A 23,008-nucleotide genomic window follows, 5' to 3' on the forward strand; every position below is an offset into this window, starting at 1 on the left:
AAATAAAAAAAAAACAACAAAAAAATAGGAATATCTCTATTGTATATCTTATAGGATTTTGGAGAGGAGTTAATAAAGTCACACAAGCATTCTGGGAAGTGCCCTATAAATGCAGGTTGTGTTTAATATTATTATCAAAACTCAGCTTTTTATCTGGTTAAGCAGAAGTGGAAATTTTTCAAGATACTGTGATTGTCCCTTGAGGATACTGGAAGATGGAGGAGTAGATTGATAAATTTTAAGCTCTCTAGATCTTCTCCAGAAATAGGACAAATTTGTACCTCAGGGCAAACATAGGGTGGTGAAAAACCAAGAAAACTTGAGACAGAACAGGAATCTTCCTGGTACAACTCAAGAAAATCTGAAGAAAGTCCATAGGCCAAGGCTTAACCCTTGTCTAGTTCTGCAAAAACTTCAAGTAGGGAGCCCTGGGATGAGCTAAGTGTGGCTGGAACCTCAGCCGGAACCATAGAAACTTTCTCCTCCTGGACTGCTTGAGGAGTCCGGCTCTGAGTCTGGGAAGACTGAGGGAACCTCGGCTGATTGGGACCACCAGGCCCAGGTGTGCTGCAAAAGAAGCAGCCTTGGGTGAAAAGGAACTAGTACCTGGTGAATGGAGAAGCAGTAGGGCAGAGATGCTTCTGGCTGTGGGCACTTGTAGGAGGGTGGAGCTCTTAGTTTGGGGTTCCTAGTCAGAAGGGAGAGCTGAAAAGAAACTTGAGACACCATCTTCTAACTCCATGATTAGAAGTACTTACACGAATACCTCTTATTTTTAAAAAATGACCTACAAAGAAGAAAGAACCCCACCATAGAAACTTACTATGGAAACAGGGAAGATCAGAGCTCATCTTTAGAGGAGGACACTGAAATAAAAAGAGCTTCTATCCCAAAGTGTAATGTGAAATGGCTCCCTGCCCAGAGAGAATTTACAAAACTCAAAAAGAACTTAAAAATCAAATGAGAGACACTGAGGAAAAAACTACAAAAAAAAATCCAAGAAAAACAAGATTATGAAAAAAAAGATCAACCAACTAGAAAAGGAGATACAGTCTCAAAGATCAAAATAATTTTTGAAAATTAGAATTGGGCAAGGGAAAGCCAGTGAAGCTATGAGAGACCAAGCCATAACAAAACATATTATAAAGAAAGAAAAAAATAGAACAGAATGTGAAACATAAGAAAAATGACAGATCTGGAGAAAAGATCAAGAAAAGAAAACATAAGAATAATTGGATTGCTTGAAAGTTGTGATAAAAATTAACCTTAACACAACAATTCAAGAAATAATTCAAGAAAATTGTCCTAAAGTGACAGAAGAGGAAAGTAGAAATAGAAAAAAATCTACTGATCAATCATGACCACAATGAAATCCTTTGTAAAAAAAAAAAAAAAAAAGGAATATTATTGCTAAATTTCAAAACCCCAAGATCAAAGAGAAAATTTTGCAAGAAACAAGAAAAAAAAAAAAACAATTCAAATACTTTGGAGCTACAATTAGAATTGTACAGAACTTATCAGCAGCCACAATAAAAGACTACATGTGCTGTACTACATCTACTGATAATCAAAAGAAGTAGGCCTGTGGCCAAGAAATATCATACCTAACAAAATTATCTATAATACTGAACAAGAAAAAATGACATTCAATGAGCTTGCAGATTTTCGGGGTGAAATCAATGAAATCCAAACATAATAAAAAATTTAACATATAAGAGCCAATATCAAAGATCAATTTTTAGGAACTCAACATGGACAAGTTGTTTATGGTTTTTTTTAATATGAGAAATGTATACCATATGTTTACATTTGCTATCAACAATAGAATAGCTCAAAAGAAAGTTTTGGTGGAGTTAAAGTAAAAATAGTAGGAAAGTTATGGATCAGAATTAAAGCCAAGAGTCAGTAGGGATAGGAAAAATATGTGTTTATGTGGAGGGAGGGATGGAGAATGTGTGTGTATGTATGTGTATGTATAGATCTACATAAGTAAAAACAAATATATCTTTTCTTACCTATAGTTTGCTTAGAGTTGGGGGAAAGAAAGGGAGAAAAAGAATAAAGTAAAAAGATTGCACAGCAGAGAACAAAAGAACAATTTATAAGGAAGCAAAGAAAAGATGGATTGTGAATATAACTTTTTCTACTGATATATATGTATCCATATATATATATATATGTGTATATATATATATATATATATATATATATATATATATATATATATATATACACACTTTCTTGAATTAGTAATTTATTGTTATATTTTTTGAATCCTCCCTGATGTTTTGCTGGGCACATGACAATATTCTCTTTTGTTTTATTTTATTTTGTTTTGATATTCCTTTTCTACTTATTTCTTATTCTGTTTTTTAAAATAAAATAAATTAAAAAAATAACAAAATAGTAAGCAACATGATTGAAGCTAATTCAAAGTGATTGGAGGTGATCTGTGGATTTATATTGATAGCTCTCTAAGATCTGCAAAACACCTTTACACATATTATCATATTTGATTCTTTTAATAAAAGATTGGGAACAAATCAGAGAATCTGTTTGGATAAAATTAATGATATAACAATAGGGGATTAGAGTCCAACTTGGGGTAACTAGGTGACACAGTGGATAGAGTATTGATCCTGGAGACTCCTCTTCCTGAGTTCAAACCTGACTTCAAATGCTTAGTGCCTCAGTTTCCTTATCTGAAAAATGAGCAGGAGAAGCAAATGGCAAACCCATTCTGGAATCTTTGCTAAGAATATTCCAAAGAAGGTCACAAAGAGTCAGACATGATTGAAATGACTGAACAACAACAAAAGAGCTCTACTTTTCAGAAATACTCTTGAAAACCTTTGCATGCATGTACCGTAGACAAAGGAGTGAAAACAGAAGTGAAACATTAAAATAAAGTGAGTCCATTTTATTCAGTGCTGTGCCTGGCTCATAGTTAGAGTGTTGGTAATTCTCTTTGATTGACTGATTTATTTGTCTCCCTGAACTGGGCAGCTTAATTTGTACCAGTAGGACTTCTTCAAGAACAGGGGCACTAGCATACATCACCTCTTACTAGGAATGAAGCTTTTATAGCTACATGTCATGGCACTAGGAAACTTCCATCCAAATAATTATTCATAATAATATAGGACAATGAGGCATTTTAAAATCTGAACAACAGAAATTATATCTTGAATACACATGGAGCTTTTAGCTTTATAAACACTTCCTTCCATATAATTTCATTTTTTCTTTATGACTCTTTGAGGTTAGATGAGTACTATCTCTCCTGTTTTATAGATATTAAAACTGAGGTACAATGATGTTAAGAGATTAAGACCACATAGCTATTAAGGACAGAACCAGAACTACATCCAAGTCCTTGTATCTCTTCAAATCCACACTCCTAGTAGACTATAATTGTTTTGTGCCAGGAAGAGAGCTAATTGCTTTTATGTGGAAATATTCATGAGCCCCCCCACAGGCTTTGCCAGGTCCCCGTGGCCCTTGGATTCTGGATGAGGGCAAGAAAGTACCAGCAGTGCCATTGTAGTCTCCTATTCTGAGCTTGTAGAGGCTTCTACTATCCCCAATAGAGAACTTGTCATAATAGGCATAAACTGCTTCTTGGCCATCTCGCATGTCTATCCGCAACTCATATCGCCCTTGGGATGTGATCTTGTGTATGTTATCCAGCCCTGCAGAGAAGAGCAAAGAATTTGAGCAAGACCTGGTCAGAGCAGTCTGTGTCCATATAACTGGTGTTGGATGAAGAGGAGATGGAACAGCACAGAAGAGGAAAGGCCCCCAGACACCAATCCCTCTCCCCTTCTCGCCACCCCCAGCCTGACCACCCCAATAGAATAAAAGCTCTGAAGGCAGGGAAAATTTCACTTTTGTTTTTGTCTATCCTGTGCCTAATGCAATACCTTGCACATAATTGGTTTTTAATAAATGTTTGCTGAATTGAATTCCTGCTAAGCTGCTATAGTCAGCACCCTGTTGTTCAGAACTAAATCAAACTCTCATTGTTTTATATGTTTGTCTTGCCCTTCTTGCTAGACTATAAGCTGCAGAAGGGCAAAAATCCACTTTTACTTTCTTTTGTTCAGTTCCTTGATGAATAATTCTTGATTTGTAATTATCTTTTCTACAGTACTTGTGTTGGGCATGTCACAAATGCCCAAGAAATATTTGTTAGCTGATTGCGTGCCATTCCATCATTCCCATAACAATTGTCATGGGGTCAAAGGACTGAGAACTGGAAGACTCTTTAGAGATCATCTAGTCCTTGATCAAATGGAGTCCTACAGAGATGAAGTGATTTTCTTAAAATGGTATTCATACTTAGCTCCTCGGACTCCAAATCCAGTTCGTTTTTCATTATCTAACTTAAAAGAGAGACAGAGTTTGTTGAATTTCCTCTAGACTCCTTGTCTGACTTCTGTTAAATTTCATATGTGGGCAGATTCTAATTTGGCATTAAGAACTGACCCTCATAGATTTTGTTTGTACACATCTCTGTTCTGATCCATACCTCCTGCCAATCCTGACCTCCAGGAAATTGTCAGTCACCTCCAATGCCTTCTTAATTTTCCCATTTCCTTCCTGAAGTGGGGTAATAACATTTCTGTCTGGAGCTAAGGCGAAGCGACTGGACTCATTTATCTGGTGACCTAAGGCTGACTGGTGCCTTCCTTTCTTGGAGATGAAAGACCTCCCCTTCCCCCATTAACTCATTCTGCCTTTACCCCAGCTGAGCAGCTTCTCTCCCCTTGTAGCTCCCTCATGCCAAATCCCATCAACATAACATCCTATTGATGAGTCTGGGAAGAGACAGCACAAAGGGGGAAATAACACAATAAGATAAAAAATAGATCAATAGAGAAGCCAAACAAAGTGAAAGGTAAAAAGAACAATTTGGGAGCTGTCAACTTTCTGGACAGACACATGGAGGCAGGGCAAGTAAGTGGAAAGAGCGTTCCTCGTGACCTGAGATGAACACAGAGAATAAGAGATGGACAAAATGTCAAAGAAAAGCAGGGGGAATCAATACCCAGCCAAAACTCATCCTCTAAGTTTCCGAAACCAACACGGTAATCTGCCCATTTCCGGAAAAAATCTGTCAGGCCATTCTGCCGTCTCTGGAACACCTAAAAAGGCAAGGGGGAGAAATGAGAATGGGTGCTATGGGTGGGTACTAGGCAAACATCAGATAGATTTGGGTTCTCTATGTCTCTCTCTCCCCTATTTCTTTCCCTTCTCTCTCTCTCTCTCTCTCTCTCTCTCTCTCTCTCTCTCTCTCTCTCTCTCTCTCTCTCTCTCTCTCTCTCTTCAATGTGCTAGTATTGGATCTATTATTTTCATAGATGTTTTCCTTCTCTTTCTATATCTATACTCTCCTAATAAGATTGGATATCATATTGGCAATAATTTTCACTCTGAATATAGACAACAAACACAGGTATGCATAAATCATTTAGAATGGTTAGAAGAGATGGTACTGGCCCTGTGCTTTTTTATGTAGTTAAATTGGAATTTTTCACCAAAAGAAAGGGAATAACTCTCATCAGCTAGTGACTGACACCATCATATTGGAGGCAAAGTAACTGCAAATCATTCACTTTCCAAGCTGTTTAAGTGCTAATTTCATTTACCCTCCAATAAATCAGCTTCGATTTCAATTTCCAATTATGCTTTAAGAAGGATGCACACATATGTCAGAGATATAAAAGGGAATGTCTCCCAAGAGCAGCTGTTATGAACAGAGGTACCATTTAACTTTTCAAAAACGACCCATTCTCAGCAGTTCAAAAAGGCTAACTCTGTATGTGAGCAATCAGGGGAGAGGGAGGTGAGGTTGGTTGGGGAGGAGGTCAGGATACAGGACTTCTCATCCCTCACTCCTCAGCTGCCCAGGGATAATTTGGGGTCAGACATTAGGAGCATTCAAATTTTTAAGAAATTCAACCTAACTAATATTTATTAAGAACCTACTCTGTACAAGGCATCCTGTTTGGCATTCAAGACACAGTGATTAAAGAAAAGTGGTCCCTGCCTTCAGGCTTCAAGGAAGTGAGCTGATTCAACAAGAAGAGAGAGGTAAGTACATATCTAGTAGAATCAAAACAAACAAACAAAATGATAGCAGAAAACAAAGCACTAAGAAATGGGCATAAACAGGGAAGGCCTCTGGAGCAGAGACTTGAAGGAAACTTGGGATTTTAATAGATGATACAAGGAAGAGAATACATGGAGGACCACCAGTGCAAAGGTGTTTATTTTACATTCTTTCCAGCATTAGTGGGGACTCATTTATTTTACTTTCAAGCCTGCACTGATCAGACCTCCGGCATAATTCTCAGGAGAACTAGAAAATGAGGCCATTCTGAATTTGAAGTCTTGAATTCTCAAGGTCTCTGAAAATTCCCAAATATTCTTCATGAGACTCAAATTTATAGTATTGATAAGGATGGATATAGTGACAGGAGCAGGATATTGGGATTTTGAACCCAGACAACTCCACATATCTCTGGTTCCCAATATCTGCTTTCAGCAAGACTGAAAAAAAGGAGCCTCTCCAGGAAATCATTCAGCCTACAGGCACCTAGAAAACCTGCTAAGTACCAGGAATTAAGCCGATTTTGCTTTCTTTTATTTTTCAGGGGCATACAGGATTTAAGACTCAGCATACCATCCCTGTCCCTCATCATGGTCATTCTCACCAAGAATTTTAGGAAATTTTCAGGGACTTTCCATGTTCAAAACTCCTGTGGAATTCTTTTTCTCTTCCTCTTCCTCCATAATGAACAATATTTAGGAAAGTAATAGAAGGCAAAGTAGAGAATCCTGATTTGTCTCCCCTTTTAGTTCTTTCTTACTTGCTTCCACAGGGCTTAGATTCTTTGTATCTAGGCTATTAAACAAGGTTTCCAGGAAACTAAAGAAATGGGAGAGGTTGAATTGTGGCGATGGATAAGAGGGTATGGTAAAAGAAAAAAAAAAAAAGTGAATGTTGAGAGGCTCTGAGAAATCCCCTGCAGTTACTTACAATCCAGCCGCCTCCATCTGTTGACATATCACAGTATACCTGGACCTTCTGGCTCAGATCCCCATTGATGGAGATGGTATAAACCCCACTGAGGGTATCTCCATTCATCAAATGTTGGGCACAGTCCTGAGGATGAGAGAACACCCGACCCCCTGGATAGGAAGAAAGGGAGATTGCCTAAGAATGATTATTTATAGTCCCTCCTGGCAGAAAAAGGGGGGGGGAAATATATCTACACATATGCATGCATGCACATACACACACGTCACCTAACTAAATTATGTTGTGAGAAAAATCACATTTGATTCTTTCAAAATATGCTTTATAGTTTTAAAATCGCTGATTATGGTCACTTATAGATGGGTTATCATAAATCAGTAAGTATTTCAGGCAACCAGTTTGTCAGCCACCTTTCAAAGAATCTGAAGCTTCTATCACTCTATATTGTCTTGAAAATTGTTACTAACAATTCCACAAGACTTGTGATAGAACTATTGGAATTCAGAGAGAAACTATGGGGACTAAATATGGATCACAACCTTTGTTGTTTGCTTGCTTGTTTTTTTCTTTCTCATTTTTTCCCTTTTGATCTGAGTTTTCTTATACAGTATAATAAATGTGGAAATATATTTAGAAGAATTGTACATGTTTAACCTATATTGAATTACTTGCTGTCTAGAGGAGGAGGGAGGAAGAAAAATTTGGAACACAAGGTTTTGTAAGAGTGAATGTTGATATATTGTATTTAACATATTTAACATGTGTTGGACTACTGCCATCCAGGGGAGGGGGGGGGAAAGGAGGGGAAAGGTTGGAACAGAAAGGTCAATGTTGAAAAATTACCCGTGCGTATGTTTTGTAAATAAAAAGCTATAATAATATAAAAAGAGTGAATGTTGAAAACTGTATTGTGTATATTTTGAAAAAGTAAAAGCTATTATTATTAGAACAACAGCAACAACAAAACTTCCACTAAGATGTGCCTAAATGGATGAACTCTAGAGAGTAGAGTATTATGAGTTAGTATAGACTTAGTAAATTTTTTTTTTTTTATGGGAGAAGAGCCTTTTCTTGGTAATATTCTTATAGTAAAGCTTTTTGAAAAGCTACATTATATAAGGCATTTCAAGGATCTCAGTGTGGTTTTAAGAGTTCTAGAGGGCTGAAACTACAAAATATGCTTGAATCAGACAACTGAGCACTTAAGGCTAAATATTTATTCAATGAGAGGCAATGACTCTATCAGCATAGGTTTGGCTAAATGGCTCTTCTCACTGTTGGTGCTTGCTGAATGTTTGGTGTTAAGATAATCATAGGCAAGGATTGGAGGGAGGAAGGAGGGAGAGCAGAGTGACTTGGCAGCGGGATGAGGAGGCGAGAGGCTGGTGACTCTGAACTCCAAGATCCAGGAGAGATGTTTAGCAAGCCTTGTGGCAGCTTGCCTGCCTCCTTCACTTCTCCCCCTAAAGACCAAGGACTTTGATTTATCCTGACTCTGGCTGACCCTGAAGCCCTCCAGGGAGCGAGCCTGTACTCTACAAAAAGTGCTTATCACTTCTATGTATCTATTAGTGTATACATACATAATTGTATGTATATATATATGTATCCATATAATATTTGTTTATATGTGTAGATACATATGTACACATAAATGGGTATATATAAAACAGACAGCATAATGTGGTAGTAAGTGGTAGCAAGTATAGTAACATAGTAGGAATAAGCATGCTGGAGTTGAAGTTAACAAGACTTGGGTGATCCTTAATTACTGCTTGTGTGATCTTCAGCAAGTTCCTTAAACTTAGTCTTAGTTTTTCTCACTTGTAAAATGATGGGGTTAGACTTGACCATTTCTAAGGTTCCATTCAGCTCTAAAATGTGATCCTATTGGTGTACATTTTGTGAGTATGGTATGATATGTGATTTCATGATACATGTCCATATGCATATTTGGGAAGATTGACATGCTTCAGGCTATTGGATGAAATCAGAAGATGGTATATTAGAAATATTTAGGGACTGGCTGAAAAAATGAGATGTGTCTCTAGCTCTCCATATATAAAAGAAGGGTTATAGCATCACATTATTTAAGCTTTCAGAGTACTTCCAGGAAGTATACTTCCACCAGAGGGCTGGTTGATTTAGTCCAGAGTGTCAGTCTCCCACCTTCACCCCTGTCATTGGAGAGAATGGATCAGGCTGGAGCTGAGAGAAGACAAACTCAATATATTGCTTCAAGGATTATGATCTTTTGAGGCATAGAAAAGTGACACTATGGACTTTAGAAAGGCATTTACTCTTGGACCCCAACAGAGATACCTCATGGGATTTATATTACCCATTTTGATGTGCATTTTCTGTATGGATACTTTAATGTTGTATCTGTATCCACTTTCCCCATTGGCTCTCTTTATAGAGCTTTGTGTGAGAATGTACCCTAGATTTGGGGGTGACATTTCTATAACAATTATTTGTACCACATATGCTTAGCAAATGTACCTTACTAAAAGCTAATTAGCTGTGGCTGGCTAATTAGTAATCAATAGGGATCATACTGGATGGCATGGATAATTGTTATAGAAACTTACCATTGTACTAGATTGCCTCTGAAGGAATTTTTTTAACCTCGTCTGTAATAGTTTTATTCATTTCTATTAATTTATTTAATTCATATGGAGATGTAATCTGGTTTTAACACAACCACTTTCTCTTGCTCTTGGTTTGTTTGTTCACTCAACTCCTTCACACTGATAGATCTAGCCTTCCTAGAGAATGTCCACTACCATCCATTTATGACTCAAACTTGCTTATGGTACTTTGGGTTCAACTATTGTGTATATGCTTGCGTGTGTGCATATACTCCTTCTCGTTCTAATTATAGCTTTTGAGCTCCAACCAATGTCCTTTTAGCGTGTACATTTATATAAAATCATCTTTTGATTTTAAATGTGAAACATTTAACAATAAGAAAAATGCAAGAATAATCATCATAGTTACTTAATAGAATGAAAATGCAGGAATAATGTAAACCTTAGTCTACATATAAGTCTCAGTCATATGCTTCCACTATAATATCCATAGGGAAGAGTGGGCATTCAATGATAGAAACCTGCCAGGAGGCACATGAGTGGAGAATTACATTTGCCAAGGGAATCTGTAACGTGCTGTTGTCTCCAGAAGCTGCCAATCGCTCTCTGGGAGGAGATCTGCTGTGTCAACTCAAATCTCTTGGACAGATTCTTCTTCCTGTAGAGAGCCAACTTCCCTTCCTGCAGAGAGCAGCCTCAAGTCTCATCCAGACAAAACTCTCTCTTTCCTCCAGAGCTGTCCTCTTTTATCCTCCCAGAGAATGGGCGTGGGATAATGCAAGGGCTTCTGGGAAAAATTACTTCAACCAATGAACTTGCTCCTCCTAAGCATGCAAGCTCTTCCCCAGGAATTCACAAGCAAAACTTCCAGTAAAGCCTGGAACTAGAGAATTGTTAAGTATCTGACTTAGCACTTAGTAAGAACCTAATATCTCATTATCTCATTAGCACTTAGTAAGAACCTAACATCTCCCCCTTTCTTTTGATTTAGAACTTAGGGTGGTCATGACCTTGAAACATAAATCCATCAATATGGGAGGCATTACACATAATTACATAGATTACATAAACACATAGTAACATAGTAACATAATACATGCTAGAAGTATGTAACAAATAACATGATCAAATAATCATAAATTGAGAATTTATAAATGTCCACAAGTCCATTGTCCATTAGTCTAATCTTGTGTTAGGAAATACAATGATTCCTGCTGGTTTTTAAAGTTCTTTAACAGTCTTCTTATTAGCCATGCTCTTTCAGTGTCAGATGTTTCTTAGATTTTCTCCTTTGTTTTGAGGTCTTTCTCTTTTTCTGTCTCTCTCTGATTGACAAGGTGAATATGACTCGTTGGCACCCATCTAATTCCTTCTCCATCTGAAGAAATACAAGCAAACCCTCTCCCCCAAGCAGTTAACCTATCTGGTCCCTTCCATTCACCACTTTCTGGGTCTCTCCACATCACCTGGCAATTATCTAAGGACAGTGGAGCTGCTTGCACTGGACACTGCCCTTGGGTTATAAAACCTGTCTGCTGGAGCCAGTGCATCTTTGTCAAAAATTAGAAAATTAATGGTATAGAGAACTAAATTTAGAAGTTCTCTAGGGTTACCTGTGGCTCCCCCTTTCTTTTCTTTTTGGAGGAGTGTCTTAATGTCTCTGTTTCTTCTCTCTACTATTGCCTGACCTTGAGGATTAAAAGGTATTCCAGTAATGTATAATATCTTATACTGCGCACAGAAGTACGCAAAATGTTTAGAACTATATTCAGGCCCATTATCTGTTTTTATTTTTTGTGGCACACCCATAATTGCAAATGCTTGGATAAGGAATTCAGTGACCACTCAGGCTGTCTCTTTTGCTGTTGGCACTGCAAAAATGAATCCTGAAAAGGTATCTACTACCACGTGGATGAAAGACAGACGACCAAAAGATTTATAATGGGTCACATCCATTTGCCAGATTTCATTGGGTTTCAAACCATGAGGATTCTTCCCTGGAAGGAGTGTAGGAGCATGGAAAGGAAGACAAACTGTACAGCTTTTTACTATGGTCCTATCTTCCTCTCTTGTGATTCCAAATTGTAAATGTAAAGCTCAAGCAGCCTGATGATATTTAGAATGAGATTCTTGTGCTTCCTGAAATAAAGGACTACTGGCTATCTGCCTTTGACTTTCCATCAAAAATAGGACCTGGAAGTCCACTATGTGAATGGATATGCAAGATATAAATCTTGCCTGGATGTTTTCTCACTTGCTCTTGAAGTTCCTTAAAGAGCTGATAAACATTAGAGGCTGCAAATTTTATTTGGGCTGTGGCAATTCTTTGTACTATACCTACTGAATAGGCTGAATCAGTAATTATATTTATGTCTCCTAGGTAATAAGAGCGAGCTAACATGATAGCAAATAATTCATTCTGTTGAGTGGACTGAAAAGAAGTCCTGACTACTCTCTTTATCATTAAATCATGAGAGTATACAGCACAAATATTTTCTTTGGAGGGGTCTGTAAAGATTGTTGGTCCTTTAAGAGGAACCTTAGAAACCTTTTCTTCAAAAATCCATCGCCAATTATGTAGTAGCCGAGTTATCTTTAATGGAGATCCATGTGCAAAATTTGGAGCGGTGGCCAATAAAATTTGCCATTCTGGGATGGTCTCACAGCATACATTAATTTGTGCGTTTGTATAGAATGTGTATATTTTTTCAGGACTTATTCCAGATAAGTGTATTACTCTCTTAATAGCCTTTAATAAAATCCTAGCCACAAGCACTGGGTAAGGAGTAAGACTTTGTTCTGGTTGTGCTGGGAGGTTCATGCATTCAATCACACTGTCTCCTTGATGAAGGACTGCTGTGGGTGCCTCTTTTGTAGCAAAAACTGATATTTCCAAGGGTTTTTGAGTGACTCTTTCAACCACATTGGATAAAGCCAGTTCAACTTCTCTCAAAGCCTCTTATGCTTCTTTTGTAAGCTGGCGTGGTGAATTTAAAGCACTGTCTCCCCTTAAAATGTCATATAGAGGTTGTAGTTGATTGGTAGTTAAGCCTAACACTGGACACATCCATTGGATATCTCCTATTAATTTTTGGAAATCATTTAAGGTGTTCAACTTCTCTGTTCTTAAAGAAAGCTTTTGTACTGTGATGTCTTAGGATATACTTCATATCCTAAATATTGAAAAGGAGCATGTCTTTGAATTTTTTCTGTAGCTATATGCAGTTTGTAGTACTTTAGTGTTTCCATGGTCTTTTGTAGACATATTTCTAACATTTGTTCCTCAGGTGCACATCCCAAAATATCATCCATATAATGTAACAATATTACTTTTGGAAAGGCTTTTCTTACTGGAGCAAGAGCAGCAGCAAATACATTTGGCACATAGTAGGGCTGTTTTTCATTCCCTGTGGCAAAACTGTCTATTCATATCTTTTATAAGGCTCAGCCAAATTAACACTAGGCACTGAAAAAGCAAATCTTTTCATATCCTCCTTATCTAGAGGGATAGAATAGAAACAGTCTTTAATGTCTATAACCCATAAAGGCCATTCTCTTGGCAACTGAGTAGGAGATGGAAGTCCAGGCTGAAGAGTTCCCATAGTTTCCATTTGTTCATTTACTCTTCTTAGATCAGTTAACATCCTCCATTTTCCAGATTTCTTTTTCACCACAAATACTGGGGAATTCCAAGGACTTAGAGAAGACGGCAAGTGTCCTTGGTCAAGTTGTTCATTCACTATGTCTAATAAGGCCTGAATTTTATCACTTCTTAAGGGCCACTGTTCTACCCACACTGGTGAATCCGTCTTCCACTGAAGAGGAACTGGTGAAAGTGCAGGTAGGCCTTCAACAGCAGCCCTGCCTAAAAAGCCGAAGTGCTTTTTTGTAATCCTATCTACTGTAAAATGTCTCTTCCCCACAGATTGATGGGGATTTTTTCAACCACAAAAGGAGTAAAAACTCCTCTTTCACCTTCAAATATCCATCTCAAAGGCCTAGCACTAACTTCTGCTGCTATTGATCCTCCTACCCCAGACATGTAGGTGTCTGCCTTAATCTTTGGCCAGTGACTGGGCCAATTGGCACCTCTAATAACTGTACAATCTGCACCCGTGTCTACCAATCCTTCAAATGGTATTCTGTTTATATAAATAGTAAGCATAGGTCGGTCAGCTGTCACAGCTGCTGTCCAATATATTCCTGGATTTTGTTCATTGGAGTCAGAATCTAGGCAACTATCACCAGGTTGCTTATTAGGGGTACGTAACAATAAGCCTAATGCCACTACTTCTCCTTATTGATAAATCACACATTGTCCACCTGTGTTAGTGACTGGGATATTAGCTACACGTTCTCCAGTTTCCCACATCAGTGTATGGATGGACACTGTTTTGTAGGCACTCTCAGAAGGTGAAATGGTCAAGCCTACTGTGCCTGGAGGCAAGGATTCATAGGCTCAACAGGAACAGATTTCACTTCTCCAGGGAGTATCTCAGTAGTCTCTACTGCACACAACTCTATTTTTCCTAATTTCAATCCCTTTCTTCCATCTGATTGCCTTTTGGCTGATTGATCATGTCTTAAAATTCTCTGGATGTAACCTCAGCTGCCATCATGCCCCACTTGGGGGGCTGAAGCTGGGCCCCACCTGTCATTTCCCTGGGTCAATCTACATTCAGAGGCCCAGTGGAGACCCTTGTGACTTTTTGGACATGGAGTTTTAGGTCTTCTTTCACCCTGTCTTCTCACTCTATCTCCATATCTGCACTGAGCTCTTAGATGTCCAATTTTTCCACATTGAAAACATCGCCGAGTTTCTCTAGAAGTCCCTTGCCAGGAGGGACCCTGTCTTTCCATGTTCATCATCGTCCGGATGTAAAAAGCATTTGTTCCCACTGTAGCACAGCGTCTTATGATCTCCTCTAAAGGAGCATCTTTGTCTAATCCCCATATAATTCTTTTGCAAATCTCATTGGCATTTTCCTTAGCCAGATGTCTGGTAATTATTTCTGTAGCTGCATTTTCTCCAATAGTTCTTTTGACAGCAGTTTGCAAACGTCCCACAAAATCTGCAAAAGGTTCATTGGGACCTTGCTCTATTTTAGTGAAAACCTCTTCCCCATCTTTCTGTCCAGGGAGGACACCCCAAGCTTTTATTGCAGCCTTAGCAATTTGCTCATATATTGTCATGGTATAATTAATCTGTTCTGAATTCTCTCCATACTGACCTTCACCAGCTAAGTGCTCAAAAGTAAATTGTGTGTTAACTCCTATTTCCAAATTGCATCAGACTTGGATTTTACATAATTCATGAAACTCCGCAAGCTATAACAAATTTTGTCCAGGTTCTAGGCATGTCCTTGCTATGGATTTCCAATCATTCGGGGTTAGGACTTCATAAGACAAACCATCTAGTAACATTTTAACATAAGGTGATGTAGCCCCATAAAGGATACAACCTTTTTTCAAATCTTTAATTTTATCCACATCTAAAGGTGCATATCTTCTCCTTTTTTGACCTACAGAGTCAATATCTTCAATCACAGGATATGCCTGTATAAAATCACTCATCTCCTGTCCTTCTCTCTTAGCTTTAACCAATGCTTTTTCTAATCTTGTCATAGGCTTAGGCTGCTTCACAGGCAATTCTGTTTGTGTTTCTGCCTCTTCCCCTCTTCCTTCTTGCTCCACCCCTGAAGGGTTAATTGAGGGAGGAGATGGGAAATGCTCCTGTTGCTCAGAATTGTACTTAACTTCATTGTTATCTGATTTGTCCTTTTCACCTAGTTTAGTTGACACTTCCCCATTTTGCTCCTTCTTCTCTTCCTTTAGAATAACATTTTAAAAAGCCATTTGGATTAAATTGTAGGTATGAAGTGTATCTTTGGAAATGGAGTTTTGTCTGGAACCAAAGGGCAAAATGTCACAAGGGCAATTGTAGTGTTCCTACTAATTCCCATTCAGCTAGATCCAATTCTTTTTCCAGAGAAAAACAAGGACATATGACCTTCACAGTCTTTAAAAGTTCAGTAATATCTTCCAAAATTATAATCAATCCTTGGCTTTTCATAATCTTGATGATGCTCTCTAAACATTTTCCTTGAACAGAAGGCGTTTGCCCCATTTCACTATAAGAGATTGCTGGTTTAGCCCTTAACAAGTTAAGTTCCTTATTTGTCTCTTAGAACGCTCACTTAATAACAAAGTTTCCTTGTTACTCATGGATCTGGGTCAGAGAGACTGATATCTGGATCGGAGGCTTTTCCACTGGAATCAGGACCGTGTCTGTCACTGTTTGGGCACCAAATTGCGATGGTCCGGTCTAGCTCCTCTGAAGGGCTCAGAATAAGTCCTTAAATGCGAAGGTCCCGGCTAGCTCCTCTGAAGGGCTCAGAATAAGTCCTTGTCAAGATAAGCAAAAGTCCTTGCCCCATGTTGTGGACGTCAATTGTAGCATGCTGTTGTCTCCAGAAGCTGCCAATTGCTCTCTGGGAGGAGATCTGCTGTGTCAACTCAAATCTCTTGGACAGATTCTTCTTCCTGTAGAGAGCCAACTTCCCTTCCTGCAGAGAGCAGCCTCAAGTCTCATCCAGACAAAACGCTCTCTTTCCTCCAGAGCTGCCCTCTTTTATCCTCCCAGAGAATGGGTGTGGGATAATGCAAGGGCTTCTGGGAAAAATTACTTCAACCAATGAACTTGCTCCTCCTAAGCATGCAAGCTCCTCCCCAGGAGTTTACAAGTAAAACTCCCAGTAAAGGCTGGAACTAGAGAATTGTTAAGTACCGACTTAGCACTTAGTAAGAACCTAATATCTCATTATCTCATTAGCACTTAGTAAGAACCTAACAGGAACCTCACAACTTTAATTAAGGAACAATTTGTTTCCTTCACCAATAATCTATAGCACACAAGCCACTGCTCTCCTGGCTTCCCTTCCCTTCTGGTCTTCATTACTCTCTTGCTAGGAAAGTATTTCATTTTTCTTTTGAGTTGATAAAGCAGTTAAAAAAAAAAAAAAGCTCTTTCAATTCACAGTTGTCTTTAATAAGACTTTGACAATCTGTTAAACAACTGACAAGTAATGACAAAGAGCTCCCTTAACTAAGAGAACAGCAATATTCTTCAAGTTGCCTCTCTGAATAAAGCAGGCAACCTCAGTCAGCTCTTTACTCAACAGGATTCTGCTTTATTTGATTATCTCTCACCCTCTTCTTACAGTAAATCAAAGATGAGAGCAAAGTTACTCAGATGACTCTGGACAATGAAGACAAATTCAGCCAGCTCTTCCCTTAACAGGATTCTGCTTTGTTCAATCATCTACAAAACAACCTGTTTCTTTTTCTTTGTATCTCCCTCTTGTACTAAAAAGGAGAGAGAAAAACTCCTATTTAATATTTAGGAGAGATGCCTAGTTTTAACAAGTAGGCATCTCTCAGAGTATCATCTCTTTTAATCTTTATTTGATACTGAAGAGTTCACTTTTCTTCTAATAAGCTTCCCCGAAACCATTTTTACAGACTTTTTAGCTAATCTGCAGAGAGATTTCTTTCTTCCAATCAGTAATCTCTGAGCACAGGTATTGAAGCCTTTCTTTTAAACTGGCTTTCCTAATGGCTTCTTCAGTTTTTCTGATATCTTGCGACAGAGCCTCCTTGTGGAAAATGACTCATCTTTTACTTTAAGTAAAATTAATAAAATTCACCTTTCTATTATGTATAAAACTGAATTCTTTTAAAACCTTCTAAATAGTTATTTGATTACTATTTTGTAAGTTTAATCTCTAACTCTAAAAAAACCAGTCACATGAAAAAGAACTGAGATCAGAATGTCCTAAAGCCTCAGTAATTTCTCTACCCTTTTTAACTCAATCATCAAAAATGTAGTTCTCTATCTTGTCTTCTTAACATCTTCTTTCTCTCATTTTATTAGAGAAATTTTTTACAAGTAAATTTAAGTATTTTTCATATATAGGTTTTTTTTTGAGTACTCCTTTTAGCAAATAAGTTGTTCACATATGAAAAAAGAAGTTTATTATACTCTTCATCCTTTTTCTTTATAGAAAAAAATTTTTTATAACTCTTTTCAAAACTAATGAATGAAAGGGATGGGCCTCACTGAGCCATCAATCTTACTTAAATCAACAACATAGAACAGTGGGTGGTATTCTTGGTTTTTCAGGAAGACTAGATTCAAATTCTGCATTTCCCAGTTATTAGCTTTGTGACCCTTAGTAAGTAACCAAAGCTCTTTTTGAATCAGATAAATAAATCTTCCAGGATTTAACTTTCAAATCAGAGAATTTTGGCATCTCTAAAATCCTACACTGCCAGAGCTATGGAATTCTTCAGAAATCTATTTTACACAAGTTAAAATGGACACATGTAATAATTATTTAGGTCTTCCAAAAGGTCATTGTTACTTAGAATGCACATTTGGTTTAGAAATTAGAAGAGAAGGGCAGCTAGATGGCACAGGGGATAGTGGCCCTTGAGTCAGGAGAACCTGAGTTCAAATTTGACCATAGACACTTAACACATATTAGCTATGTTAAGCTTGGACAAGTCACTTAGCCCCAGTTGCCTCAAGAACCCCCATCTCCCCAAACACAAAATAACAACAACAAAAACTAAAGGAGAGCTCCTGAGAAACTCCTATATGATATTAATACAACGAGTAGATCAGATTATCATCTAATTCTATTTTATAACATTTCAGGTGGTTAATAAATGCTTGTTGACTTAAATATTATAAAGTAACTTATGAGTCAATAAATAGTTGTAGAAGACTTATTTATCCAATAGAGGGCAATTTCTTTGAGGAAAATTTTTTTCTTTGTATCCCAGTGTCTTATAGGACAGTACCTTGCACATTAGTGGTTAACAAATAGCCATAGAATTCAAATGAATTTCTACAAATATTGCATCCATGTAATGATGCTCAAGCTAGTTACCATGCCTTGGAGCTGTCATTCTGGTTGAAAAAGTTTCTTTAGTAGACCAACAGTCAAATGACCATTTTACTATTTAGTTTTATTTTAAGAGAATTGAAAGGAGAGGAAGTCATTGACCATTCATCTTCCAGATTTAGGGGGAACATATCAGTTTAAAGAAGGATTGCTAATTAGTTAAATTTGGAGCTAAAGAAATTACCTTTAGGGCATAGTATAATGCTTAGCAGACAGTTAGTACTCAACCAGATTAAGAAGATAATAATAATTATTATTTTTAATATATATAATATATTATACATAATATGTATTATATATAATATGTATTAAATATATAATAATAAAAATTAATAATAAATATACAAATAAGTTATATAGAGCACAAGGTTACAAAGAAAGATTCTTATTACAACTGAGAAAAAAACCACAAAGAAATAAAGAGATTGAAGTGCTTCAATCTGTAGTCAGACTCCATTAGTTCTTTCTCTGGAGGTGAAGTGTCTTGGATCACTGCACTGTTGGGAAGAGCTTAGTAATTCATAGTTGATCATCACACAGTGTTGTGGTTATTGTGAATGATATTTTCTTGATTCTGCTCACTTCAATTTGCATCAGTTCATGTATTTTTCTAGGTTTTTTGAAATCTGCCTTCTCATCATTTCTTCTAACTCTGTAGTTTCCATTACATTCATATATCACAACTTGTTCAGCCATTCACTAATTGATGGGAATCCTCTCAATTCCCAATTTTTTGTCACCATAGAAAAAGCTACTGTAAATATTTTAGTACATATAGGTATTTTCCCTTTTTTATAATCTCTTTGGGATACAGAACTATTAGTGATTTTGCTGGATCAACTTTGGTATACACAGAGCATAGTTCCAAATTGCTCTCTAGAATGCTTGGATCAGTTCACAACTTCAGCAGTAATGTCTTGGTAGAACTCATTATGATTGATCCTAAACTCTCCTTTACTTCTAACTAATTTATTTCTATTGATGGTACCACAATAATTCCAGTTACTCAAGTCTGAAACCTAGACAATATCCTTAACTCTTTATAGTAACTCATTTCATGTTTAATAAATCACCATTTCTCCTCCAATTTCCTTTTCTACATCTCTCTATTCAACCTCCTTCTCTCTGCTAACACCACAATTACTCATCATCAGTTCTTGTCTAGACCAAAGCTTCTTAAATTGCTGTTCACCCATAGGAGACACATGGGGCAAGAAGGTAAGAGTCAGAAAGGGCATTTAGAGTCTCATAACTTTATGTGGGGTTGCAAAATTATGACTTATCATCAACAAATATTTGATTTGTATACCTATTTTATATACCTACATACCTGGAGTTGCATAAAAAATTTCCCAGTGAAAAGTGATGATGAGTGGAATAAGTTTAGGAAACTCTGGTCTAGACAATTTCCTAAAGCTATAAGGTACATAGAAATTTCCAACTTGCATTGATAGAAAGAGGTTTCTTCCCCAGGGACTTCCTCAAAGCCATAGAAATCAGGTCAACTCTCTATCACATATATATGCACATATATGTGTATATGTATATATATGCATACATATTTGTGTATATACATATATATTTGCACATTTTCAAGTATTTGAAGGACTATCATGCTGAATAAGTTTAGATTTTTTTCTATAGGATTCTAGAGCATAGAAGTAGGAGCAATGGGTAGAAGTTGCTGGGACAAATTTAGGTCTGATATTAAGTACATTTTAATTATTAGAGCTAATAAGCATTGTCATGACTCCCTAGATGGGTGGTGGTTCTACCTCCCCAGAAATTTTCAAGGAAAGGTTGAATGACCACTTCTTGGGTGTACTGGAACCAACAGGAATGAGTGAGACTCCTTATCTGCTGAGATGCCCTCTAGTTAGAGGGCATGTTCCATGATTCTGCAAAACTGTTGGTTTAGTAAAGTAGATATACTAACAATATAAATAAAGACTTGAAATATATCATAGGCTGTAGTGTTCTGGTTGGTTTTCTGGAGGTCTCTGGACCAGCCTTCGTTTCAGCAGAGTATTTACCATGAGAACAGTCAGAGATAAAGTCCAAATCTTTATTATCTCCTTCAAAATCTTGTCTCCTTGCCTGGGGCTCAGCTAGTTTTCTAGAGGTCTTCTGTAATGTGTCCTGGTTTCTGTGGGGAAGGCAGGAGGACCACCAAATGGTCTCTATCTTGAAGTCTGTCTTAGTCTGAGAGCTTGTGCTCCAGCTTCCAGTCTTCTGTCTTCTTCGAATCTGTCTCTGAACCCTTTCTGAATCTATCTCTGAGCCCTTCTGAGTCTGTCTTTGGCTCCAAGAGCTTGTGCTCCAGCCTCCAGCCACCACAAAGGTGGAAGATGAAAAGAATCTCTCTGGCTGAGTTTGTCCCAGCTTATATGCAGGTTACTGAATATAAATCAATCATATCACTAGGGAACCATTATTTATTATAAGATTAAATCAATCATACTGAACTAGAGAACTATTAATCACCATGCTAAACTAGATAACCATTGTCTCATCAATTCCACTTAGTGCCTTATAAGAATCCTTGTTTCAAGTACAGAAAAATAGGCTGTGTTTATTTGTCATTAAAATTAGATCTTAATCCCATTTTTGGTTACATTGTCATTTGGGACAACTGCAGGAAATGGAGGGTCATTTATTTAGAATAGTTTAAGTCTGGTTGAATAGGGTAACTGACTGAGAGACCGGATATAACCTATTCACTTGAGATTTTCCTGAAGAAATATGAGTTTTAAATTAAGACAACAAAAAAATTCTATAAACAATTTAAGTCCCAAATTAAAGCAAAGATTAAAAGAAATATTAACTCCTAATTGCAAAATAAACATTCCAGTTTCCATTTATGTCAAAGTTCACTTTCAATCATCTTTGGGGAGATGACTGTCAATTTGTTCTCATCTTCACACTCCCCAAAGCACTATCACTAGTTCTTAGTCTCATCAAATTAGTATTCAAAGAAAATGACAAAAGGGGGTAGAGCTCTGATTTCCTTGGTTTAAGGAGGTATTGTCAAACTCATATAGGGGAAGGAAACCCCTAAAAGATATATAAGGATTTTTTGCTGAATACTTATTGACTTAGAAAACCACATATTAACATTAACTATGTTCTATTATATTTTCATTTTGTTAAATATTTCTCAATTATATTTTAATCTGTTTCAGACTGCAGTAGGGAGAGTTGCTAGCTGGTAGATGAGTTTGAACTCTCTGGTCTAGAGATGAGGAAACTACTTCTTTCAATGCAGGTCAGCCCCTTCTCTGAATTAAAAATCTTCTAGAGTTTCCTGGAGCTTAAAGATAGGTTTAATAACAGGGTCACATAATCATTAAATGCAAAGTGGGACTTCAATCTCTGTTTTCTTTGTTTTGAGGCTAAGTTCTTTAGCAAAAATGCTACATTGCCTCTCAACTATAATGACTAATATTTTTTTTAGAACTTTAAAGTTTACAAAATACTTTTAATTTATTTTTGTATTTGGTCCTGCCAATAGCCCAGTAAGGGAAGTGCTATTATAATTGTCATTTCATATATGAGGAAACTGAGGTGGAGAAAGGTTATTTGACTTGCCAGTGGCTAAACAGCTAACTAAGCTAACTAGGGGTAGAAATAGAATTTCTGACTCAAAGTGGAGCCGTTTATCTGCAGTTTGTCAGTGTCATTCTTAAAATGTGGTTTGAAAAAATAGATAGTTGCTTTTCAGTTGTGTCTAACTAACTCTTATGACCACCTTTGAAGGTTTCTTGGCAAAAATACTGATGTGGTTTCTCTTTCATTCTCTAGTTCATTTTACAGATGAGGAAACTGAGGCAAACTCTTACTTACTGAGGGTCACATAACTATTAAGTGTCTGAGGCTGAATTTGAACTCAGATTTTCCTGACTCTAGACCCAGCACTCTGCTCATTATGGCACTATCTAGTTGTCCTATAGATTTATATACATACCTTTAAATTTCATTTTCTTAGATTTGGCCCTTCATTCTAGCCTGTTAAAATCTATTTAGATTTTGACTCTACCATTCAGAATGATAACTATTTATCTCAGTTTCATGTTATCTGTAAATGTAATAATCATGCCTTTTTTGACTTTATTCAAGTCATTGATGAAAATGTTGAACACTGTAGAGCCAAAAATTGGTCTTGGGCTGTTATTACCCCTTGAGATTTGCTTGAGTTAAATAGATCCAGTAATGAATGATCTCTTTGGTCTGGCCATGCAACTAGTTCCATATTATCCTAGCTATGATAATTTAGTCCACACATCTTCATCTTGTCCACATGGATAGAAAAGGACACTTTGTCAATTGACTGAATAATAATGAATTTTCATTTATATACAAATACCTTAAGGTTTATAAAGTTTGATGTTAAATGGAGTAGAACC

General features: G+C 37.1%; 1 protein-coding gene across 5 annotated transcripts in view; it reads right to left on the minus strand.

Moving 5' to 3' along the window:
- The window catches only part of TNR (tenascin R), a 685,145-nt gene that overhangs the window by 7,127 nt on the left and 655,010 nt on the right, over positions 1–23,008 (minus strand). For all 5 annotated transcript variants that reach the window (XM_074308424.1, XM_074308425.1, XM_074308428.1 and 2 more), the window contains 3 exons: positions 7,046–7,197; positions 5,051–5,147; positions 3,531–3,692 (listed from right to left, as the gene is read on the minus strand). In XM_074308424.1, the coding sequence (XP_074164525.1) occupies positions 3,531–3,692; positions 5,051–5,147; positions 7,046–7,197 (411 nt within the window). The remainder of the gene's footprint in view (positions 1–3,530; positions 3,693–5,050; positions 5,148–7,045; positions 7,198–23,008) is intronic.

This window comes from Sminthopsis crassicaudata, chromosome 4 (genome assembly GCF_048593235.1).
Source record: "Sminthopsis crassicaudata isolate SCR6 chromosome 4, ASM4859323v1, whole genome shotgun sequence".
Lineage (NCBI taxonomy): Eukaryota > Metazoa > Chordata > Mammalia > Dasyuromorphia > Dasyuridae > Sminthopsis > Sminthopsis crassicaudata.